General features: G+C 42.3%; 2 protein-coding genes across 2 annotated transcripts; one reads left to right on the forward strand and one right to left on the reverse strand.

Moving 5' to 3' along the window:
• Positions 1-1,232: 1,232 nt before the first annotated feature.
• LOC136422849 (creatinase-like) lies at positions 1,233-13,935 on the reverse strand. The gene is made up of 10 exons (XM_066410756.1): positions 13,675-13,935; positions 7,104-7,264; positions 6,549-6,754; positions 5,641-5,839; positions 5,154-5,421; positions 4,458-4,606; positions 4,093-4,207; positions 3,777-3,858; positions 2,981-3,143; positions 1,233-2,519 (listed from the first exon to the last, which is right to left on the reverse strand). The coding sequence occupies exons 2-10, from the start codon at positions 7,255-7,257 to the stop codon at positions 2,320-2,322; spliced, it is 1,536 nt and encodes a 511-aa protein (XP_066266853.1). The 5' UTR covers positions 7,258-7,264; positions 13,675-13,935; the 3' UTR covers positions 1,233-2,319.
• A 1,648-nt stretch (positions 13,936-15,583) lies between these two features.
• On the forward strand, positions 15,584-24,661 carry LOC136422988 (telomerase Cajal body protein 1-like). Its single transcript, XM_066410960.1, has 12 exons — positions 15,584-16,155; positions 16,446-16,599; positions 16,955-17,044; positions 18,407-18,515; positions 18,914-19,002; positions 19,639-19,729; positions 21,148-21,280; positions 21,752-21,844; positions 22,101-22,219; positions 22,826-22,929; positions 23,378-23,533; positions 23,954-24,661. Exons 1-12 carry the CDS (start codon positions 15,849-15,851, stop codon positions 24,117-24,119), a joined length of 1,611 nt encoding a protein of 536 aa, XP_066267057.1. The 5' UTR covers positions 15,584-15,848; the 3' UTR covers positions 24,120-24,661.
• The last annotated feature ends 1,938 nt before the right edge of the window (positions 24,662-26,599 follow it).

Genomic DNA, 26,599 nt, shown 5'->3' on the forward strand with positions numbered 1-26,599 from the left:
AATTAGGTACACGGACGTGTGTGTGTTGTATCTCGGGGAAAAGGGATTTGTGTAGCAACAAAACAAAACAGACATCGTCTTGCATTTTCTTAAAGAATTGGAAATCAATCGTAATGATCAGAAAAGAACTCATGATCAGCAAATGTGGAATAAAGCTCACTAGTAAATTGAACCTATCAGAAGAGTCATTAGAAAAATCTAATGGTTATAATTATATGATTAAAGATCCATTGATCATTACTCAGCAGCCAATCAACACTTCTCGCATGGATACATACGGGTTACTTTCACGTTTTATATTCCCGCAGAGCAAACATTCGTCTACACGGTGGACCAATCAGCATCTACAACACGAAGTTCAGCTTAGTTGCATTTGTATATCATTCCGCTGAATAATAGTGGCGTCCTTGCACCGCAGCGAGTTGGCGAAGCGACTGGAAATGAATAATAGACGCGATAAACGCTGTCTTAAACAAACGGGAAGTCGGAAAGTGTAATAACTTACAAACGTTTAATGCTGTTGCTTCCAGATTTTTCGGAAGTGTCAAAACGACGCTAAAACCGTCCAACTTCACAAGGATGTTGAGCCAATGTGACATTAAGGTAATTATAAATGCGTGTTGCCTACATGTATGTTACGGGTATTGCTCTTTATTTCATTTGGGGAAATCCTCTAGCCTCCATTGGTCTTTAGATGTATTTCGGACCCTGATGAACTGTATGTCTCCTTTCCGATTTTAAACAGAAACATGTTCAAACCCCTTAACCCCTTAGCGAGCCTTTCGTGATTTCTCCATTCCCGAAAAGACGGAATTTTGGCCATTTGACGGTCGTTTTAAGGTCTTTCTTGGAGGCGACAACGAGCGATACGGCATAGTGGGCTATGATAGGGTATACCGTCCCGACTTGTAAAATGTGAAAATATACAAGATATTATGCTCGAATCCTCTGTTAACTTTCCGTTATCTTTGCATACATCCATAATGACTTTTAAGACACAAGTTGACTTAAAAAGGGTTGATTCTTAGGGGTCACACGAGGCGCCCATGTAACATCATATCCGCCATTAGAAGCGCCACCTACATTCATGTATGTATAATGTCTTGTATGTAATGAGTAGGTGATGAAACAAGATGAAGGATTTATGGTTTATCATGTGATAAAATGTTCAATTATTTGAAACTCTGATCTATATTTCAGAGTAACAATTCCGGAGGTAATGAGGTCAACGCTTGTGCAAGTCATAAAAAGACCTTTATTACAACTAATAATGTCTATTTACTGAAAGAAACCACCATGAAAAATTGCAAGTTCGTAGAAAATGGGCACATACAGTCATGTATAACGTGAGCCTTAATCATTTACCATAATTGCCATAGTAGCAGCGACATCTGTAAAATCAAAGTAACAGTGCCTACTAACGGTTAAGAACTACATAATAGAGAAGCTAAGATAAAGAAGGCAAATACTAGTACTAATATATAATAGTTCTACAGAATTTGAGCACCACCACCACACTTACAGATCGGGTAGTCCATTGCAATTACATTAGAGCGGTACATTCACATCTGGTATTTCTCCTTCTATAGAGATAGTTATCACAACTGATCATGCTAAAAACCTATTTTGCCGTTTATCAAATATACAAAATGTTGCTCACCAGACCTATATGTTTTTCCCCTTTAAGTACACGCCGTTATATATGTACGTTTTTGTTGAGATCTTAACTTTGTTTTTAGATATGATCGCGTTTTGCATTCGGGTGTCTGCTGCGCATGCTATGCTGGTTGGTCAAAGCCGGAAGAATCTGCCATAAATGTCAAAGTCCGCATGTTCTTATTGATTGACGTGACTGTAATTGAATTGATCAAATTCAAATTTACCCGTCAACTTGCAGGCTTAACCAACCAGCATGGTGCATAGTACTTACGTCATAATCACGTGAGTACAAACACCCCAGTAATAGTTGTTGTTGGTAATCGCACCATCTGAATATGAAGAAACAAATACCACCCTGCTTCACCGGTGATGATGTGTTCGGTTTTGGCTTGGTCTTGACGTCGTTTTCTATAAGGTCGACGATACATTTTTTAACATTGATCATGTTCTGTAAGCACCTGGCTATATATCTTTATGATGCTGTCTTGCTACTTTCTAGGCTGATGTTCTAAGCACCATATGCAAGCCATGTACGTGATATCTACTTCAAATAAAGTCGTCCGTTTCAGTCTATCACATCTTGTGGATGTTTCATAACGGACTGTAGGCTTGGTTACGCCTTTCTGATAACGTTTCAGATGTCGTGTACAGTCGACGCGGCTATGTCTTGATGATGTTGTGTTCAGGGCCGAAGGGGAAGCCTGTGATGTCCTCCGCCCCGTCCTCCGTCACCACCAGGATGTCGTGCTCACGGTAACCGCCCGCTCCCGGCATGCCCTCGGGAATCATGATCATCGGCTCCATGGAGACGACCATCCCGGGTTCGAGAACGGTCTGGATGTCCTCACGGAGTTCTAGTTCTGGGAACAAGAACAGAAGGATGGAGATCCGTTACAAAACACATTTGATAGATCGTTGAAACCTACAGTGAATTAACGCGCTTAGACTCTCACTGACACTGCAGTTGCTTATTTTTTGCCATGCTTTATCAGTATACAAGTTCCAAGCTTCCAAAAATGTCCGAATATATATCTAAACAAGAAATATCTATCACTCAAAATTCATGACCAAAGTTTATCCAGAACATGACATATAAGACCTGGAGGTCCCTTTTCAGTACCATAAAAAGCCGCTTGGGGGGCTCATAAATCATTCACTCCAAGGTCTCATCAAGACCTACCCACGTGTCAAATACCACCCAGGCATTCTCGAGTTATCGTGTTCACACAGACACAGACAGAAAGACACACTGACACACGCTCCCGAAAACATAACCTTATCAATATTGGCGAAGGTAAAGATATGATCTCCAAACTCAGACCTGCTTCCCTGCCGTAGTAATGGCAGAGGGAGCCGAAGGAGTGTCCGTAGCCGAAGCTGCGGTACTCCAGCAGCCCGTGTTCCCGGTACATCTCGTTCAGCTCAGTAGCGATGTCACAGCAGCGCGCTCCCGGCCGGATCAGATCCATTCCCCGCCGATGTACCTGGTAGTCACAGGGGTGAGAACAACGACAGAGAAAGGAAACTTAAAGAAACCGAAGCAAGTAGCTATTCTGGAACAAATTTGAACTTCAATTTCCAACACGTCATCTGAGCTGTGGATTGCTCATTTCTTGACAAAGACTGTAGTACATTCGAAAATTTGGGTAGGTCCAATTTTTGTGTTGGAAATTACAGTTCAAACCTGTTAGAGAATTACAGTACTTTTACCAGCACAGATTAACTTTCAAGCTAAGCAAATAGCTATATATATTGTAAAATGAACCATTCATCTCTATTAGAGATAGGCAAGATACATATAGTTACATGATGTACGTCAAGCCTTTGTCAAGATTCCTTCTTATAAACAGAAACAAACGCAGACACATTCGTTGCATGCTTTTTTGTCGAAGGACTTTTATGGTGACTACGACAGAGCCGTACTCAGGCACGCCCTCAACTACTGCAGCAGCAGAAAACAGTGGACTACTACGACAGAGCCGACCAGCGAAATGAACCCAGCTTTTCCTTCATAAGACAGCTAAGTTTTGTACGACATATCCACAACTCTCTCAAGAATGTCGTAAAGCTATCTTACGACTATTTGTTTCAAGGCCAGATGGCGACCTAAGACTTACTTGACAGTTGATCTCCCAGAGTGCGAGATGAGCGTCGGAGGCGTGGTTCAGGAACAAGGTCCTCTCCAGGGCAGTGTAATACCTGAGATAGAGACACAGATGTCAACGGTTTTTACGAGATGTGCTGAGCTTAATGTTATTAATTTTGGTACGTAATAAGCCCGTAAGGTATACCGTATAGCCCATTATCTCACACATTGTAGCTTCAAGTCGACTTTTAAAAACCGATAAAATGAGTTCGGGTGAATCATATGCATAAAGTAGGCGACTTCAAACAGCAAAAAATATCACTTTTTAAAGTCAAAGAGATTCATACCCAGCAATCATGGGGAAGGTGTTGAGTGACAGGATGTCCCCACTGCGCACGCGCCGTGACGTCACAGGGTTGTGTGCCCCGTCAGTGTTGATCCCTGATTGGATCCAGGCCCAAGCTGGGGGGAAAGAAGGGAACAAACTCAGTCTTGATAACAGGCTATTAACAGATCTTCTAATATTGACATGCTCAATAACTTTGCATGATACCGCGGAAAAGAGGAATGATTAAATTACACACTTTACACATGCAAATCTATAGGTCTGACTCCCCTAGGTTTAACCAGCCAATATGGCGGCCATGACGTCACATACAGCCGTGACGTCACATACGGCCAACACCAAATAAGGAACCAAGTTTGTACTGACTGTTCATGAGTTCTCCATGTGGGTAGGTCCTGGCGACTTCCCGTATCATGGAGTTGGATGAGTGGATCGCCAGCTCGTACTCAGGCACGCCCTCCTCTAGCGCCTCCACCACAGCCCACCCGCCCAGGTCAGCTATACGTGCGCCCTCTCTGCTCCAATCACGCAGCGGAATGGATCACAGATACAGGGGTATGGGAAAGGGTAGGGGATAGATACGGGGAAAAACAATAGCAACAATTGCAACGAATATTTATACAGCTCTAAATTGGATCAATTTAATTTTAAGGTTCAATGCAATTATCATCCTTTAACATATCCCCCAATTTTGACTTCGGTAAGTACAAAAAGCATTAAAACGAATCCTGCTATCCCGACAATAGGAACCTGAGTATCAGCAATCTGAGTGCACAACTGCTTAAAAGGCGTATCAAAGAGGATGCAGCATATATATATATATGTGCTACAAGCATGTGTTACACACATCACCCTACATTCAGTTACCCTTCATTCCTTATCCCACGTCTATCAGTCGGGAGACTGCCTCTCTAAAGCCTGTTGTGAAAAAGAGACGACATGTATTCCCTTGATGTATGATGTACAATGTTGATGACACAACGATTAATCTATCTTGGTATAAATATGTCTCACAACCATGTGTCTTTATGATGAAATTTAAACCGGATGTGACGTACGCACCTGATGAGTGCGATCTCCTCGTCCGATTTCTTCATGCGCAGGCGCATGGTGGCCTTCCCTATGTCTATTTTCTGCATGTCGGGCACGGCGAGGTTCAGCTTGGTGAAGCCATCTAGCGACATGTGGTCGAACTCCACGCCGAGGGTCATGAGGCCTCGGCCCGCCAGCTCCGCTTGGACCGCGTGGTAGAAGTTGTCGCGCTGCCAGTCGGTGTAGACGACGTTGTCGCCGATTTGCGTTCTTCTCCAGGGTTGGCCGCCATCGATGGCTGCAAGGTTTCAAATCAATTATACTCTGCAATATTTCGAATTCTAGTAGAGCGAACACAGTTAGTATACAAATGGACTCGCTCACTGAGAGCGTTGCCAAAAAAATGACCTGGCATTGGCAACATCCATATTTAACCATCCAATATGGCGGACATAGTCACGTGAGTGAAAACACCCTACTGCATTCTGGGAAAATTGTTTCACCGGATGTGACGTACCTGCGGATATGGAGAGCACTTTGTCCATGGTGACGACTAGCCCGTAGGTCCGACCGAAGGCGCAGTACAGAAAGTCGCAGTAGTAGTTGATGTTGTGGTAGGACGTGAAGAGGACTGCGTCTATTCTGCTGGTGATCATGAACGTGCGCAGCAGATTCAACCTCCGCTGGAGTTCCTCTGCTGAGAACGTCGGCTGGACCTGTGGCAGAGTGTCTGCTGGTTAATGCCATTGTCCTACGCAGAGCCTCGCCCGCGGCCTAAACCTTAGGAGGCTCTGCGGAACCGGGCGGAGGTTTCCACTTTTGTAGTCATGGCCTCTAGCCAGCTGTCAGCCAATCAAAGAATCGCCTAAATGTTTTCGTTAGGTAAAAGTAGATTCCCTGATTGGCTGACAGCATAAAAGTGGAAACCTCAGTCCAATTAAGCGGAACCGTCCAAAGGTACATGTATAATGTATTGGTCGCGAGCGTGGCTCTGCGTAGGAGAATGGTTAGTGAGCATCATTAGATTTGTGTCCTCAGTTTGTCATCTACAAAACTACGGACTATAAGGATGGCGCATGTAAACATGAAGTTGAAATTTGCTCTGTTGTCAGGGTCACAGCGAGACCCGGCTACTACTATAAGCCGCACAATTCCAATGGAATTCCGAGACGACCAATAGACAATGCTCTTTGCTGATTCTTTGCTGTGTGCTGTTGTAGTCGTATCTCACTGGACTTGCAGACAGAGCGCTCAAGTTCAACGACTCATCAATAAAAGACTAAATATTTCTAGTGTGTTTTGTTGTCTTTTCATTCATAATTGTACATTTTGCATTGTACTCCAATTATAAAGTCAAGGGTAACATAAATCCAGCGTAGGTCGCAGTGAGGTCGCCAACGCGCCGCCAACATGCCGCTTCAGTACCTTCTGTCCGTTTTGCCTGTCGATGAGCCGGGGCATCAAGTCGTCTGGATGCGGTAGCTGCTGGTACCGGGACGCGTCAACGTGCTGTTTTCTGACGGGTGCCGGGTTGTGCGCATGTGCGGGGTGCGATTCCAGGTACTGAGTTCTCCGACCAGTGGCGGGTGAGTGCACGTCCTGCGTGGTACCCGTGTAGCCGTGGGAGGAACCTACAATATCAGGGAAAACAATCAGATATCTCTCTATCTCAGTCCATTTCTCTCCCAATGTCTATATTCTCCCTCTCTCTCTCCAACTCCCTCTCTCTCTCTCTCTCTCTGTCGCCCTTTCTCGTTGTGTATAAATGTGTGTATACAAATATAGCCATGGCCAACACACACACACACACACACACACACACACACACACACACACACACACACACACACACACACACACACACACACACTCACACACACGCACGCACACACACACACACACACACACACACACACACACACACACACACACACACACACACACACACACACACACACACACACACACACATAAACTTACCAAGACTCCCCACTGGCGGTGGCCCTGGTCCATGGCCTGTCTCGGAATGCTGACATCTTGCGATAACTGCCGGTACTGCAGCTGTCAGCTTCTGTAATTCGGGTAAGCCTTTCTCCCAGAGAATCCGGGGACTTGACGTCAATATCTTCCACATGTCACTCCTGTAACGGTAATTGTAATAAACGTATTGAGTCTGAGGCCTGCTGCAACAGAACTGCCTGGTAACAGTGGAACACGACCTACTCGGTCTAAAGGTATGGAGTCGTTGAACTCAACTAAATCCCTTGTGGAAAGTTCAAAACAATTTTAAACGTTGTCAATGACAAAATAGATTTCAAAGACTCGTATTTATCAGCGTGTGCCAAAAAAAAAATGGTTCGCCAAAGGGGTTCAGATTTCGGTGATACGTCTCTCTATCTTGTCGCCATAGTCATTCATCATCATCTAATGCATTTACAGCGCGCCCCCGGAGAGGAAGCACAGCTAGCTGCAGGTGCCCAGAGTGACACCGACTGCCGCTGAGTCACCAGGGTTCAGATGTTGTTGATGGACATTCTCAAACCTCCCTTGCGTTTGGGACAAAGTCAAAGCCGAGCTGTTTTCCGCGGTTGGAGACAAATTTATTGCATGAGTCATTCTGGGTGGCTGTCAACAAGTCTAAGGTTACTGTCAAAGGTGCTGGAGGCACTGTTCCGTAATTTGTGAGGGCCTGCATGGGGGGGGGGGGGGTAGTGATTACGAATTACGGAAATTTTTTGCCGCCGATTACGAATTACGTTAAATTTTCAGAGCCGATTACGAATTACGTTAACTCATGAGGCTTCCCAACCGACTTAAACACTTAACGCGTGATTCAACTACAGTATCTAGTTCTGCATCAAAACTGTTCATTTTTATATTTATTGTGGTGACAATGAATCTGTTGATGACCACACTAAACCGCATAACTATAATGAGTAGCCTTGACGGCGGCAGTGAATTTCGTATGTGAAGGGACAGCAAGATATTCCGGAACGTGCGTTGACCACGTAGAGCGCCGAAGGCGCGAGACGTCCGGGAAAATTGTAAAAATCTTGACCCCCCCCCAAACGCTATAACCTTGATTTTGAGTGCCAAATTTTGCTGTTACACTAAGCTATGTTTGATGACATATCTATAAGTGAAAAGAATATTCAAGAGTTTAATAGTATGGTGCGCGATGCCCCGAGTCCCGACATATATCGCGCCGGAGCGGCCCGGCGATTGCAGGTCGATCCGGGAGAATACCCGGGAAAATGGTAAAATCTCGACCCGCTCAAATACATTTTGAGGGGCAATATCTGCACTCATAGTGAAAAGTACACAAGGGTTTCTGCTAGATTGTTTGCCCTCCCGACATATTTTCGCCGGAGGCGTACATGTAACAATCGCAAGTAGGCACGAGGGCATGCACCCCGAGAAGATTTTGAAATCTTTACCCTTTGAAACGCTATTTCTTGCATTTTTAGGGGCACATTAGGCTGGTAATCTAAGCTATGTTTTATGGTTTCTCTTTGATTGAAAAATACACAATGATTTCAGCTTGATATCTAGGGGCGACGCCCTCAGAACGTATTTTTTACCAGAGGCGCGACAATACTAAGTGGGTCACATGTTTCATGGGAAAATTTTGAGATCTTTACCCTCTGAAATGCTATTTCCTGCATTGTGAGAGGCAACTTTGCCGGGAGACTTTGCTGGAAATAAATAAGCCTACGTTATTCTAGTAATTCATAGATTACGTTTTACGTTGCATAAAGGTAACTGCCTACGTTTTACGTAGAATCAAAGTGACCAATTACGCGTTACGGCCAATGTACTGATTACGAATTACGTTGATTTTGGGTGGCTGATTACGGATTACGAAGTCTAAAACGGCATGATTACGCCTTACGGAAAAGGGGCATGCAGGCCCTCATTTGTCGTGAGGCAAACAAGGCAATCCGAGATGAGATACGATTGAAGACTTCATCAATCAACTGTAACTAAACGTCCTTTGGCAGAACATACCGAAATTGTGTTGTTGCTCTACAGAAACACACAGAGACCCCGAAAACAACAATGTACTTCCTTGCGGAGAAGCAACACTATATGGTCAACTGGTCACTATAGATGGACTCCACGTTACTTCTTTCCATTTACAGGGCATTTTTATTGGCCTCGTGATGATATTTATCTCCAAACATTTCTTTTGTTCATTCTCCTACATAACAAGCTCTAATAAAGTCTTGTGTCCAAAGCACACACACAAAATGTGGCAAATGTTCTCAAAATTTCGCAACGATTAACTTACTAGTATAGTCTAAAAACCGGCCCTGCTCCAAACAACCTGTCTGTCGAGTTGGTATCGCCCGACCTTGTCCGTCCCTTAACAATGTAACTCTATCCGACTCACGGACTTGCTAACAAGGTAAGCGTGCAAGACTTTTCGCTGACTGTACTTGTTTTCGCCCTTGGCATTATAAGAAGAAAAAGTTTTAGTCTCTACAGGACTGACTACGCTGGCTAACAGCAAGGCGATTTAATTCTATCAAAGTCTCCTTGCTAATAGGGAGAAGGATTTGCCAAAGAGTTTCATGGCCACGCAGGGGGGGGGGGGGGTGTTAACCTTATACCGTGGACCGACTCTCTTCCCCAATTATTCCTCTCTTTTTTGCCGAATCCTACTATCCTACCGCCGCCGGTGGGGGCCAGCCAGGCCAAGCCATTGCACTAGTACCGGTCCGCAACTTGTCAGTATGTCAATGACATCGACCTTCCTACGCTAGCCAAGTAACCCACTTGCTGTGATGTCAACGAAGACCTCGCGTGCCTCAAATAATCTACTTGTTTTTGACAGGCAAACGACAGCAATAACAGTTCCAGACGTGAGTACCCATACGGGCGCCTTTAGTTATACTAACCCTCTTCATGCCCGACTGAACATGCGTCAGTAAAACATTGTGCAGAAAGCTAATTTGATCAGAGCCCTTGGGGCTTGGGTACGGGGACAAGAGAGGGTTGACAGGTCAAGGTCAAGAAGAGGTCGGGTGGAACACAACACACACTTTTGTACCAAGACTTGGCCTCTATCACTAGTATCAGGCTCCGCGGATGGCTGGGATAGTAGTAGAAATTGGCCAAATAGAGTGAATAGTAGGCTAAGTAAAGGAGCTGCAGCTGGCTAGATAGAGAGTGTCAAATCTGCCAGCCTTACAACTGGGCCTGCGAATGAAACCCTCCTATAGCCGGCGCGGTCTTGTAGAGAATACAGTGCACGTTCAATTTCCAAGTACAGTTCTTTTCGTTGGAGTATTTTCCACGCCAGGCGATTACAGATCGCTAACAACTGGATCTGCGACAGCCTTAAGTTTCAATCTTAAGACAGCTGCAAAATTGTAAGACACATCCTTTATCTTTGGGCTGCGCGTTCTCGGTGACAGTTGCGGAAGAATGTCAGACAAAACTGTCACGGTGGTTTTAATTCTGATAACCTTTCAAAAGCTCCCCCCCCCCCGCCAAATCAACTAGCTCTTCACAAAAGAAAAACAAAAGCATGTCAAGGGCAAAAGATGCAAAAACCGAAAGTTCTGCTGCAGTGCCAAGGTCGCACACCAGGGGCCCTAAAATCGACCATGACCTTCGTCTACCCACATACCCATTATCATTACTGTAACAGTACATTCAGAGGTTCTAAAGTTATGCGGACCATAAATATCAGTAATCATACACAAACACACCGAACACAATACCTCCATTTTCCCAGATAATTATCAAGTTGCTAGCCAAAAAACATAATCATTAACATCAGACTGTAACCCGAGACCCTGAATGATGTAACCACCTTGGCATGTGGTTCTCCTTGTCTCATACCCGAGCAGCTGGAGATGATTATCATCCCCAAACTAAACACGTCAGCATAAACCATTGTCAAAGTCAATCTACGGCACTACCCTATAGAGTCAGAGATAGGGCACAGCCAATTAAAGCTGAACCCTTGAAATATTAGGCCACGTTGATTCTATTATATGAATGACATTTGGCCGCGCATCAATTATCGTCCAATTAACAAAATATACTTTCAACCATACTGTAAATCAATCGATCAAAGCAGCTGCGAAATGAGCAAAATAATACCGGTATATGCCTAAAATTGAAAAAAAAATGGTTAACAAATATTCAATGTCATAGAATGCCAACGTCAAATTAAAGAAGATGTGGAAGAACAAAATAAAGCATCTACTGTTCAGTATACTGATGACACTCCGTGTGTTAAGTCCTTTATTCAACCTTCCTGACCACGTAGATTTTATAATGAAGGCAACCTTTACGCCGGACTTTTTTTGCGCATGCTCGAATCATTTGGGGGGTTCGCAGAAAATGTCATCCACATAATCGAATCAACACGACCGAAGTGGATTAATGTGTCAATCAATAGACTGGCCCAAAATGTAATCAATTTGCGCATGGGTTTCTTCCAAAGTCACCACTGAAGGAAAATGTAAATAAAAGACCGAGAAATTTGGTAGAGACAAAGACAAAACCTGTAGATGGAAATATCTGCACATGAAATAATAAAATAAAGTGCATGGTGCAGTAACAGTCACTTGTGCATGTGCATGCGCAGTTGTGTCTTCGTTCTGGGAAATTTCCACGGAGTCTTCAGTTGACCCCAAGGTCATTTTGTTTTGGTGTTTGTTTCGGCTACGGATTCAGGTTAGGTTCTAAAAATGACCTACATGATGCAATTCAGCCTGTCCATATTTGTACAAGGTGACACATACGAATACGATAGCCTCCAACTCACACCATCCTGCAGCCGGTATTTGAATGCTGGCACTTTTTTGTGGATTATTGGGGCAGTATTCAGTTGTTGTTAAAGCCAACAGAACATAATGCAATATTATCAGGAAAAAAAGACAAATTATTTAAACGTAGGTGGACCGTAGTTGGGTCTGCTTCCGAGGCTAACTAACTCAGGAGACAGCGGGGGAAGTTATGTCTACCCCTTAGGGTTTGCGGGACTAAGAACAGATTATCGTCCACACGCAACGTGTCAGAACCACGGATAAGTACTAGTGATTCATATGCCATCTATCTCAGCAAAATACTGTAAAAAAGAAAATACATGTATTCGCGGGATTTAATTTCGCGGTAGAGAGAAACTGGAGTGTTCGCGGTGGTTTAAAGTTCGCGGTTAAAACAAGGGGGTAGGTGCATGGGCAGAAGACATAACAAAAAAGTTCGCGATGAAGAGGTTACTGCGAAAACCGCGAACATAAAGCCACCGCGCGCGCGAACATTTTCCCTTTTACAGTATAACCTGGCCCAGAAAAGAAATCCACAAACGAATATTGTATAACGCTACTCCCTATCCAGTCGAATTGGAATATCCTAATCGATTGCATCAAAACAGAGATATTATATAAGGGTCGAGAGATTTGACCAGTCGGCCCAGCCGGCGCCGTCATCAAATATTTGTATCCGATAAGGACTGATGTGAAATCCACCTGTCAGCAGTTAAAAGTGACCTGTTTTTTTCCACCCCCATTTCTCATTGGACTATCCGTGCCCGACCCTGTTGCCATGGCAACACGTATTGTTGAACATGACTTCATGGCTGTGTCAGTACCAGCTGTGCATTGTTAGGCTGACTCATTGGCGGCACACATGTTGACGTAGCATGCCAGGCTATGCAAAAATAAGGACCAAAACAATTCCTTTTCTTGGTCCTAGCACGTTTTAACATCAAGATCTACAGGGCAAAATCTAAACGGAAACAATTTGTGTGAAGGCACAAAACCCCCCCTCCACAATACAGTACTTTAACTGTTGATCTACTAGTCTCGGTTGGGGCTGCACCCATCTTTCGGAAGGGACGTACAGTGCAAATGGGGGTCCCATGTGTGAGGAGGCGCCTTGAGCACGTTAAAGAGAAATTGCTAGCAACACCTCCCTGTAAAAAATATACCCTGCTACTGAAACAGCACGGAAACTTGCTGAGTTATGTGTTACTAGGCACTACAAGGTGAACAACAACCAGTCTGTTTAACGCAAACACCGCTTCCCGGGCTACAACGGGCCCCTCGCCGTCGGCCAAAGTCGGGCGGGCCGCTATCATCGAAGCGCGAATTCATCAGGCTATTGAATAGCATCAATTTTTCAAATCCGACAACCAGTGAATTGAAATGGTCTGGCCCAATGATAATGACACAATGACAACGGCAGTGATTTTACCATTTTGATGGTACATTGAAACTGCAAGTGCAAGGCTGAGTGCAATTATATACATTCGGTGTCATTATCAATCAGCTATGAAATGCTTTCGGCTTGGAAACAGTATCTATCAACGAGACTAAATCAACGCGTAACTGACGTCAAACATATCCAATACAAATGTCCGTAGCAAAAAAAAATCAACATCTATTGTGGCTTCTGAAATATGTGATATTCTAACTGTACCACAAAAATCGGGCGAAAAACACCGCTGTCTGAACGTCCTTTGATATAACTGCGCCACAACACAAAGAAACCCAGGACAGCCCTCGCAAGAAAAAAATGACGCAACGCTTACCTGTGGCTAGCACTTCCGGGTAGCGGGGATATTCCACGACGTAGGAATATATATACTAGGTTCGACTGCGATTGCAGACTGTATTCCTGTGTATCTTATGTCTGCTGTGTGGTAAGGTCTAGAGGAAAGATCAGGAGCTTTTCTGGGCTGAGTCGGTCTGGCTGAGATGATCCACACTTGTGGCTCTCCGTGGGCTGTGTGGTTGGTGACAAGTGCGCAGTTTTTTGTGGGACGTAAACAACGGATGCTGAAGTCACGGGGCCAGGTCTGTTTACCGGCTCGGGCTGCGGATTGCGCAATCAAAGATGGACGGGTGGAGGATATGAAAGAGTCTTACAGTGATACTGTGAATATTTTTTCGGCCAGCAGTTATGGTGACTCAGCAGATCATGAGGGTTGACAAGACGGTATCAGTCGATCGGGATCTCAGTCCCGGGATTTCCTCGGTACTGGGAGTGTTACCCTCCCGACGTGGCCAACAAGCGCACATGCGCACATGCACTGAGCTGCATACGGTATACCTCCTTGGGTAGACTTAATGGTAGCGTAGATTTTTTTGCTTTAATAAAATTGCCGGTTTTGTCTCTACCCTCGTTCACTATAAAGACTTCAGGTAATAAGATTTTACATTTAGTCTTAGATGTAATAGTACTGCATAGCAAGGACATTAATTATCATGCGTAGTACAAGTACTGTATTGAGCCCAAGATAGGGGAAAGAACATGCAAATAAATATTTTTCTTTTACATGGCGTGATTCGACAACCTCGTTGGCGACATTTTCCAGTTTACTTGTTTCCTAGCGTAGTCCAGCCCGGTGAATTAAGAAAGTCCAAATAACGGTTCTTAAATAGTGCCGCGTCAGCGAAAATCTCTTTATCATGTACCAGCAAACCCTTCAAGAGTCCCAGTATTTATCCAATGGTGAAAGCTCTAGACTTTTGGCACGATAACAAAAGCTTGCTATGATAGCTTCACTAAGAGTATACAGCCACAGAGTGGAAAATCCCCCACAAGATCTTGGCAACCAATGGGCGCCAAAAATTCCAAACTTTCCGTCCAAGTGTGCTGAATTTGTGTGTCATGTTTCTGTCAACAACGGACTGTTCACTATCTAAGTTTTAATCTGTCTGAAATCTGTGCTAGACTATTGTCTACCTTTATCAAAAATCCATGTGTCCTTGTCCCATAGACCGTGTTTCCCAATGGGAAGCGGGCAAGTGCATCAATTAAAGTATACACTGCGACACCATATATTTGTTTTTGATACAACTTTAACATTTTGCTCCGGAGGTTATCATAATTTACGTCAAAGCCGTCAAGCCTTGTTTTGACCTTCAACATTTTGCCCCGGGGGTTATCACATCTTGCGTCAATTACAAATAAAAAAGCGACAAACTGGCAACAACAGTTAGGTCACGCGGTTCGCTGTACGGCTATCACATGTCGTCCAATCAGCGTATGTCATTTCAATCACGCCCACCGTACGCCCACGACTTGTAATCTGAGAAGGCCCTAATTTGTCCACTGGGCAAAACATGGCTTGAGTTACTAGTTCCTCAAAGCAGATGTTAGGAGGGAGGTTGTAACATTTTGTAACAGGCGCTCAGATAACGTGCCTTGTACCATTGAAGAAAAGCTCATTGTTTGTATGTTTGTTTTGTTTGTTTATTTTGGTACCGCATACCTGACAAACAGGTCAATGGTTAAGGGGCAAGAAAATATCCTTGCTTGTACGTTTCTTTGTTTTGGTATGTCAAGTCGTTTGTAAATCAGAGTTGGCCTGGATACCAGACTGTTTCCAGGGTTTACACAGGCACCGGCTCTATGACCAACATGTTCAATGAAAATTATGCCAGAATTGCCAGAAAAGCTGCCGTCCACCCCCAACATCTGCTTGGAGAAATTATGGACTAGTCACGTGATCAAAACAACATGGCGGCGCCCAGTTGGCACGTTTTGGGGTTTGGAGTAAAAATCATTATTTTTCTTACTTACGTTAGCACCCAGAACGTTTCCTGACAAGCGAAAGTAAGCTTAAAGTACAATCTTTCAAATGATCCTTTTCAATAGAAGTTTGTATCTAACAGCAATCCCAAACTCTTGTGTGAAGTTTTAGAGTGGGGAGGGGGGCAGTTTGTTGATCGGACGCTTTCCGTACACCAGGATTCAAGGATGGATCCAAAAGTTTCAAATGAAGAGAAAGGACAACCCATAGACAGTGTAGATAAAGTTGAAATCGTTCCACAGGTTGAAAACCCCGCAGACGACAGTTGTGTCTTAGTTGCAGACGATAGTTATATCTTAGTTGAGGACTCTTCCCAGTCCCAAGGCTCCAGTGTGGATGAAACTGTACACGTGCTACCCGAAACTCCGGACAGCGGCGGTGGTCAAGACCAGGGCAGGCCACCACAGGAAGGAATGGGGGTAGGAGACACTGGCGACAGGAGTTTGGAACAAGAACAAATGACAATTCAACCAGGTACAGTCATTGAAACCCACCTGAAATTTGCAGACAAATGTTTGAGATTGCCAAAAAAAGTGACGATCCAAAATATTATTGATAGAACAGACTTAATAAATGCATGCCTTGGTATTGTGAGCCAGTTAATGAGAAAGCCTCATCATGGATATATTGCAAAGTGAATGCATTTATTGGAGACAGTCCTTCCACCAAAATAGTTTAGAATTATTTACTTTTGCAAAGAATTTACTTACTCAGTTGGCTTAACATCTATTCTTGAAGATTTAACTTTAATGTATTCATTACAGATGTAACGACAAGTGAAGGCAAGGAAGGACTTTCGCAGGTGGAACAGACAGGTGACAGTTTGCAGGAAATCTCGCAGCTGTCAGAGGAAGGTGTACAGGTACAGCAGTCCAGTGAGAACCAGGAACCAATGGAATATGACTACCCAACCCCTGTGTAAGTCTGTCGATTTAGCCATGTGGATATCCTATTAAATAAACATGTACATGTACATGTATGTAGGTATATTTGGCGTGATTAAATAAGGTAAGATGCAGTCTTCTCTATCTCCACTAGAGGGAGCTGCTTTGTTATTCACAGTCATCACTACTAGTACTACTAGGCACAATCTCTGTCCATGTACATTGGTATTTTAGAACAAGGTTAAAACAGTGAAATGATAAAGTTTGGTCAGCATCAGTTCCAAATACAGAGAATGGAAGAAGGCCTGATATTTCAGTAAGATTTTTATAGGGTCTTATCAATGCTCTAACCAATTTTGTGGTGGATTTTTCTTATCATTGGAATACAGGTTTGACTTCAGCAAGGCACCAGTACAGGTCACAGGAGCCACAACGGAGTTTGGAGAATTCTCCTCCAACTTCTTGAAAGGATGCAAATGGTATGTCTGAATAGATGAATCCATAATCATTTTCCCATTTATGCCTATAATCAATAAAAAACTCATGCATTTGACCTTAAAGTAAAGCTAAATTTAGAATTGAATAGCCTACTATACTATGCTACATATACCTCAAAGTCAGATTCTCACTTGTTTTACATAAGTCTGTCATAGTTCAGGGCTCTCCCATCATTTAAAACTCGCGCTGTGCTGACAGCTACTCCTGGTGGTGATTGAATTATGTGGCATGTCCAACCAGTATGAATAGGACTTATCAAGCTGGCTTTCCTGAGAATGAATTTTGAGGACTTTTCCGAACTCAATGCCCACTAACTCATCAATCGCCTTAAATTCATCAGAAAACTTCTTGAAATCCATCCTCAGAAAAGCCAGCTTGAAAAGCCCATTTCATTCTGAGACATGCCGCTTACTAACATCAGCACTGCACAAGCTAAGTTTCAAACAATATGAGAGAGTCCTGAAGTATGATGGACGTGTGTAAAACAAGTACAGACGAAGCCACTTAATTGCACCTCGGATAAACGCACCTTCCATTTAATTGCACCGAATCCTAATATCCAAAACCAGTTCCCATTCACTGCATTGTTAGTGACTCCGCATATCTGCACCGCGCATGGTCACCAAATCCGGATAACTGCACCAATTTTTTTCAAAAATCCTCGACAAGTTAACTGAAAAGGTGCGCTAAAATCTGCAAACGCGGTACAAATGAGCCGATACCTGCCGGTGAAAGGCGCAATATCGCCAATATGTTTAAAACTGTTTTGAGTAGCAAAAGAAGGCGGTCTCCATTGACAGTTACGTTGATAGGAATCGTATGGGAGGTCCCGGGCGGGTCACCCGCAATCAGTAACCAAGTTTTAGTTTCAATTCCTAGTTTCATGGCGGTACATGATTTACGTAAATCGACAACTGCACTCTACGTAATGTAACACAGAAACTGTTATCCCATGAGTGGCATGACGATGTTTCAGAATGCCTCCCCTGTAACATTATGTGTGTTGTAATGCGGTAGATCGCATGGAAAAATGAAAGAATGCAAAATCAAAACAGGTTCGTAGTTATTTCTTTATTTTCAGCAAAGGGTCAATAAATAAGGTTAATAACTGAATATTTTCTTTGTGCTAGTGTTTCTGTCTAACAATACACCCCCTCGCCCATGGTGGTGCGGTCCAGCTGGGCATTTCGCATAATTGCACCAGCCGGATAATTGCACCAAAAACGCTGACAAATGGGTGGTGCAGTTAAGCGGATTCTACTGTACTAGTATAGTAGACTTTCCAATTTTTAAGATTAGCTTTCTTTTAAAGATGTGTTAAAGCGGTGTTTTTTCTGTTGCAGGTCTCCTGATGGTTCCTGTATCCTGACCAATAGTGATGACAACACACTAAGGCTGTTCAACCTGCCTGTACAGCTGTACCAGGGACAGGCAGAGGGCTTGGAAGAACTGGTCAGTTAATTTTAGAGATAACATCTGTGTACGCTTTATATTTTACTAACAGGCTTTATAAAAAGAAAAGATAAAAAAGAAATAAGGATCAACTTTTCACTGGGATGATTATGGAATAGTTCATTTTTGTGTAAGGAGGAATAAATTTGTAGTGAAATATAATGCATTTGCTTGCAGAAAAATTATGGCTCATTGTGGCAAATATGCAGATGTGGCACATTGGCACACCAAATCCATGTGTGTTTTTTTGGCACACTTTTTACAGATTAATTTGCCAAAGAGGCTTGGTTGGCGTCACTCCACTGTCATGGTTCTGGTAGGAATACAATGTATTTGCCTGGTAGGAATTTGCTTACAGATGTTGGCTAGTAAATATTTTCTGTTGTTTTATCCTCCAGACTTCAGTGTTACAGATGAGAGAGGGAGAGACCATCTATGACTACTGTTGGTACCCACGGATGACGTCATTACAGCCAGAAACCTGCTGGTCAGTTGTTACGAGGGGAATTCAGAAAATAATGCCAAACGTAAAGGCACATCTCTTCTAGATCTTGAGATTGAAATATCTCAATTTGTTATTCAGATTCTTATGAGCGACTGAGTTGATTTCAAGATGACCACAACATTTGAAATTTGTCCGAAGCAACGATAAGTTCTTGTTGAGTCAGACTTGACCCACTTACAATTACTATAAGAAGCTGACATTCAACTTTCAAATTTCAACTCAATTCACACAAAAATGAACCTGCTATGATGTATTGCTTTATGACTTACCCTTGTATATGTATGTCCTCCCATAGTGATCATAGCAGTCAATGGTAGCGTTTATTTGTACTAGTAGCCTAGCATACCTACAGCTATAAAGAATAAGAACTTCAAGGCAGATTCAACTATAGGTATTTCATGTCTTTGTGGTGTATATTTCAATGATTATCATAATTTCTTGACTATTAGTTTTCCTTGTCTTCAAGAAAGAATGTTAGAACACTTTTTTTTCTTAATTTTTCTACAATCTGTTCTGAAAATTTGTTCTAAAAATGGTTTGCTCAATGATTGGTGTTTGAGTGGATAGAAAACTGTATTTAGCAATAAAACCTATGTTATGTAATATGACTTTTCCCAGCCTGGTCAGTACATGTAAAGACAACCCTATTCACCTGTGGGATGCCTTCACTGGTCAGCTCAGGTGTACCTACAAGGCCTATGACCATGTGGTAAGTTGATTCTAATCTTCACCCTAGAAAACAATGTTCATTTCATCGGGGCACAGGGGTGTTGGGGTGTGAGTGGATTTCCCCCTTCCATGGTGTGGAGTTTTTCACATATTATTATAAGTGCTGTCTTGTTTGCATATTTGTGACCATGTTTGCATACTTGTGACACTTTAAATGACAAAGAACTAATATCATTTTGATTTAAGACATGGGACCAATTGTAGTATCTCAGTCCAACTTGCTGGGTTTACATTTAAGTCAGTATATAGCAGCGCCATGCAGCAATCAGAACTGGTACTGCACAAGAACTAACATTCCATGTTCCAGTAATTCCTATGGAAATCATTTTTATCCCATGCCTCAGTAACACATTTGCCAAAAGATAAATGGTTGCTAAGTTTAACTGCAGAATGAGAGAAAAGTTACCTTGGTCACAACTGCATATTGTAGTCCTACTAAAGTTGATAAAGAAATGTACGACATAGAAATCAATTCCCTTCCATTTGGTGACATTACATTGTGTTGCACAACATAAAGTATCATTTGAATACATTGGAATAATTCTACCTTTAGGATTAGACATCTTTACTCACAAAAACTTGTCTACTTAGCTTTAAAAGTATGGGGAACTGGAATTCCAGGTCACTTACTACAGTGCCCTAACCACCCAAAGTAGCTAGCACCTAACACAAGCAATTTTCAGTCTATAATAGCAGTCTGGATTTGTACCTAGTCTTATTACACGCTTGACTGACTTCTTTCAATCTGAGAGAAACATCATGTATGTGATGTGTTTGGAAGAAAGGCTTTTTCCTGGGTCTCACTTTGTGTAACTGTAAGAAGATTGTACCGTCTCGAAGTGTATTTGTAAGAGCTTTTTGTCTGCATTCTGAATATACCACCTTGTCTGTATCTCAAATGCATCTTGTGCAAAGCTAAGTGTATTCACTTTTATGGCCTTTTTTACTAGGAGCATAGGTGCTGTCAGTTTTTCTGTAAAGCTTTAGTTGCATGTGCGTGTCTGTCATTGGTTATCAATCAATCATTTAATCAATCGGGGGCTGATGCATGGTGTCTGTATTGGTTATGGCTGGCTAATTATGATAATGTTGTGGAAATGTTATTTTGTTATTGGCCTTTTTTATATTGACAAAAATTCTACCACCTGATTGGCAAGTCTTTCCCAATTGCAATGAAATCACTGATATCCTTACAATTGATTGACATGTATTTAGCTTTAACCAATGACAACGGCTGAAATCCTAACACCTGATTGGTCAATTCTATGAGCATGAGAAGTGTGACATGATTGGTTTATTCTCATATTTCTACCAATGAAAACAGCTGAAATCCTAACACCTGATTGGCTGACTTAATGAGAAGTGTGACGTGATTGGCTTATCCTCTCTGTACTACAGGATGAGGTTGTTGCAGCCCATAGCCTGACCTTTAATCCAGAGGGGAACAAGTTGTACTGTGGGTTCAACAAAACAGTTCAAATCTTTGAGACCAACAGACCTGGCCGAGAGTGTGAGACAAGAAAAACATATGGTACAGCTTATACTGTAATTCTTGTTTCTTTCACTGTAACTTTATGTTCACTGTTTCACTGTCATCTCCATACCATGAACTTAGGCTCCACCAATTTAATTTCTTGGTTAACGGATTTTTATTTTCCAAAAAAAAAAAATTTTGGAAAAAAAGAATCATGAAAACAGAAGGCTGGGCCCTTATCATTACCATGAAAAACCTGTTGTAACTATTTATTATTCCTTCATTTGCCGCCACCGTGAAGTTAAAGTTCAGTGAAAATGTCCATTTTCCTAACACTGAAAATTTTACTACAGAATTACAGTATACTCCCCTTTTTATTTATCTTTACACATAGAGTCAACTTTATGTCCCCTTTGTTGTACAAGCAGCTTTTGTAATCTTATTGCAATTACCTCTGGAGGTTTTATCACAAACTTCATCTATTAATTATAATCAAAAGGATGCTTTGCTTTTTTCTTTGCTTTGTAGCAAATAAGACTGGCCAGGGTGGAATTATCTCCTGCATTGATGTCAGCCCAGAGAACCCAGACATCTATGCCTGTGGATCTTACTCCAAGTCAGGTCAGTCTGCACCAATGCCTACTGTATAAGCTTAGATTTGTGCCATGATTACCCTTTGGGTTATTCTCACTGCTGAAGTTAAGTTAGCCAACTAACCGTTGGTAGTCAAAGTCTTTTCAAGATACTTCAATTTTTTCCTTAGCTTTTGGCCTAACCAGTCTCTTACATGTTACAGACCATTTATCATTCTTGGGAATTGAAAATTTTTGGCGAAGCTTCAGGAGCAAGCCTGATTGTTGTATTTTTTGATTTACAGTTGGGGTGTACACAGAGCCAAAAGGGAAGCTGTTGTTCCTTCTGCAGGGTCAACAAGGTGGGGTGACCCAGGTCATGTTCTCACCTGATGGGAACAGGCTGTATAGTGGAGGCAGGAAGGTAGGTCAGGGGTCATGAGTGTTCTAAATTCGTTGTATTGATCTAACAATGTAGAAATGACATCAACAGTTGAGCTGACTCCAAGCTTTATTCTGACTGCCATGCGGTGTGAGATGGAGTGATGCAATCTTGCTTGGGGTGATACAAGTTTCTTTGGTCACAGTCTTTTGCCTGATGATATGGTAGCGCAAGTTGCTAATTATAATAAGGCGGCGGTAAAGTATGTCAAAGGATAAGAAAGTAGTGCAGATGCTATTCTTATCTATCTTGAATATGTAACAATGAATCATAGGTTAGAATGTTAAGGGTCAATACATGTTTTCTTCTAATGGTGAGTTTCTACACTTTTGGCATAATATCAGGTCCTAGACACAGCAGCTATGGAATCGTTTACAATTTTGTGACCTGTTGACACATTCACAGGACCCAATGGCATCATGTTGGAGAAACGGCCCAGATATACCAATTTGGTTTTGCCCTAAGGAAAGGCACTCGACATGACTTTCTTCACTCCACCCAGGTGTAGAAATGGGTACCTGACGCGGTGGATGACAACCCACTTCCTCTACAGCTTCAAAAAGGCTACCTTTACCTTTACCTTTGCAGGACCCAGAGATTCTGTGTTGGGACATGAGGAACCCAGGAGCAGTTCTTTTCAGTCTGAAGAGAGAGGTGGTCACCAACCAGAGGATGTACTTCCACATCAGCAGGTATTACAGTACTGTCGTTTCCTTCCACTTACTGCAGCAGTTTCACATTTATCAGGTCTGATACACCCACTTGATTATTCTTAGATTATGATCTAAAGGATTCAATATGTAAATCAATTGAAATGTTGAGGATTTTGAGTGAAACATATGACAATATAGAACAAAACAGAAAAGTTTTGGCTTGACTGATTTTTTTAAAACATGATGGCATCTGAAAAATAGGAGTACGGCCGTCGGGCGATCCGACCCACGGTCGGGCTGGTACCTTGGGTGATACGGAATACCCTGTGTTGAATTCTAAAATGTATTACATGTGCTGTTAAATGTTACAGTACTGGACAGTACCTAGTGAGTGGAGGCCAGAGTGGAGTTATATCTGAGTGTGTGGGACATTAATATCCCACCTATACTGTACCTGTACCATGTACCATGTACTGAAATGTTACAGTACTGGACAGTACCTAGTGAGTGGAGGCCAGGGTGGAGTGATCTCCGTGTGGGACACGACCCTCACACCAGAAACCAAGGACAGCACTAGTGCTGAACCTGTTCTACAACCTGTGCTGACTTGGAGAGGTCACAACGACGCTGTCAACGGTGTCAGGTCAGCACTGATGCAATGTTTCATTGGGATCAGGCTATTAGCTAGCAGGGCGTCAGGGCGTCTTCTGGAAGCCCTACACTCAGAAAACAAAGAAATTTGGCATCCTCCCTTTCCCTGGTATTTGCATACGCATGAATAATGCATGTGTTCCTCCACATACACTGCAACTGTTGTTTTTTCCTCATACCAGACACTGGGACAGCATGTAAACTGATCGACAGGCAAAGCTACTGAGCAATTGTTTATCCATAGAGCCCATTAGGGAAGTCTGGTTCCCCCTTATATTTTGGATGCCCTGCTAAAAGCTGGGCATCATTTTTGCAACCACTAGAAGAATTCTGTATAAATGTGTTTTCCAATTGCAACAAGAAATCAAATCTAGCCTCCATTCTGAAGTAACCTTTTCCCTTTGCGTCCCAGCATCCATCCCTTTGCCACCTTGTTGGCCACGGCATCTGGACAGCGCAAGTTCCGCCTTCCCGTTGACAGCAGCGACAGCGACACAGACGAAAGTGACGAGGAGCTGATGAGTGACAGACACGTAACCAGGGACAACAGTCTCCGGGTGTGGTCATTGTCAGCGTAGCAACAGGAGATGTCCATTTCTGTGTTGGGAAGACTATTGATTGTAATATTACGTATTCAACAGCAATCATATTGATTATTCCATAATTTGGGGGAATCTTGTTAATGATGAACAATGTAATGACCATTCTGTCATCTTGACACACAGCATTGACGTATCTAAGATATAAAAAGACAAATCACACCCAGAGGTGAGCACCGGTTTGCCGAGACAACAGAATAAAATCTAAGACTGGCAATTATACCTGTATGACAATTTTATGCAACATTCTTTCTTCCAGGTAGAAAGAACAAAACTGAATCATTTTTTTTAAAGATTTGTAGAGGAAAGAATTTTCTTAGTATTTTTACCACTTTGTTGTTTACATTATGTGAACTGATAATGTGACCTTGTGAACATTTTATACATGGCACAGTCAAGATGAACGTTGTGTTCTCAGACTGATATCTATCATATGTTGAAACAGCTGTTACTGGTACAGTTTTGATGAAGTAAAAAATAAGGATACATTAGAAAAATAAAAAGAGTGATACACAACACAACACTGTGTCCATGTATACTTGACTTCATAAGAAGAGAAGTTTACGTTTATACAGATAGCATACTATATTGCATACCACATGTACATGTTATATTGTTTTTATGATAGCCCACTGTTAAAGGAGCTAAATTCTGTACACCCAGAAGACGTGCAAGAGGCATGATGCTTAACCTTAATCAGAGGCAGCTACAGTGCCTTTGGTGACAACAGATATTAAACAGTTGTTGATGTTTTTCAATGAAATACAGAAATAGAAACCCGACATGTATATTCAACACAGTATCTAAGGATATAATCATTTTATAAAACATACACGCTACGTGAATAACATAATCTATGTAGAATTCCATGTTGTTCTTATCTTCAAACATGCCTTAAAAACAGATATCTTTTGAGTTTAATGGGCAGTTAGGGTACATACACACTTGATCTTATAGGCGTTTTTGAATTATGCATTATTTTGTACAGTACAATGTAGAGTCATAGGCCTGTCCCAACATAAAATAGCGTTATCAGTCAAGCTCTAGTGATCATGAGGCTCGCTGTATGTGAGAAATTGTATGATCTATCTGTGGATATCCCGTAATCTCACGTCACCATATAAACCGTGAAAAACAAGCAATTAGCTTTAGGGAAGAACAAGCGAACGTAGATCATATTGGAAACGGGCTAAAAATTTATCAAACTGGAATAATGGTCGTGTGTTTTATATACTGTATATGCAATTAACTTCGCGTGGTTTTTATTTCGTGCTAAGGGGAAAATGGAGTGTTTGCGGTGGTTTTAAGTTTACGGCAGCGCTATAGTCACAGGTATACTGCTACAGCATTGCACAAAAATGTTCGCGGTGGTTTCAAATTTGCGGTGAAATGGTCACCGTGAAAACCGCAAACATAAAACCACCGCGAACATTTCTGCATTTACAGTGTTGGATAGTCATGACATCTGTTGACCTGAAATAATTTACACGTTATATAACATTCCTTGTTGCGGCATACGTACATGTATGTACCTGATTTATGTATACGTAATTGCCCTCTTTGAAAAATTACCCACTGTTGGTTTGTACATGTACAGCTTTGATATGGCACCGTCATAGTACAATGACAGCGTTGTTTGATCAGCCACCGTTAAAAAAACCCATTCTATTCCAAAGTAGAACGTTGTCCATCAAGGCGCAGGCTTGCAATAATACCTTCATTTCATACGCCAAAAAAACAATTAGTTTAAGATATTTTTCGGTAGTATGTTTTCGAAAGAAGAGTCCGTAGGACACAAACCTCCGTGAAGTAATAATTGCGTTTTGCGGTGTGGGCTAAGGTGTTTGGTTCACACTCTACTACAAGTTCTTGCAGTAGTTTAAGTCCAATAAGTTGCAGAACATGCTTCCCATTTATGACTAGTTCCCTGCCCCAAGAGGTATGTGCCACAGAAAAATAGTACGCACAACGAAAAGCTGACAAAATAGAATGGCTGCACAAAAACGCCTAAAAGGACGCATAAACCTCTACTGGGAGGGTGACCAATTATCCCCTGACGGCAAGAGTTTGTGTAACAAAAGCTATCAATTAGGGCCGCGGCAGATGTTTAATGGACTGTACAACACTACCTTCAAGATGGGGGTATCATCTTTAATTCTCCAAATCCTGAAAATACTGCTACGGTGCCCAACATATATCGTAAAAATATTTACCATATGCATCATCGAGGCCTCAATAGTAACTACCGACATGGCAAAAATAAAACAAAATCCACCCAAATGAAAGGATCTTGAGTTATATACCTAGCTGCAAACACATAAACATAAACAACAACAACACTCCTGTCGTATGGGTATCTGACCTCCTTCACAGAGTAATAATGGTGTAGACCGTCCAGCGAAATACACTGACGTGGAATAGAAGTCCGACGTTTTATCATTTTGAAGCAAATCATGTTC

This window comes from Branchiostoma lanceolatum, chromosome 17 (genome assembly GCF_035083965.1).
Source record: "Branchiostoma lanceolatum isolate klBraLanc5 chromosome 17, klBraLanc5.hap2, whole genome shotgun sequence".
Classification (NCBI taxonomy): Eukaryota; Metazoa; Chordata; class Leptocardii; order Amphioxiformes; family Branchiostomatidae; genus Branchiostoma; species Branchiostoma lanceolatum.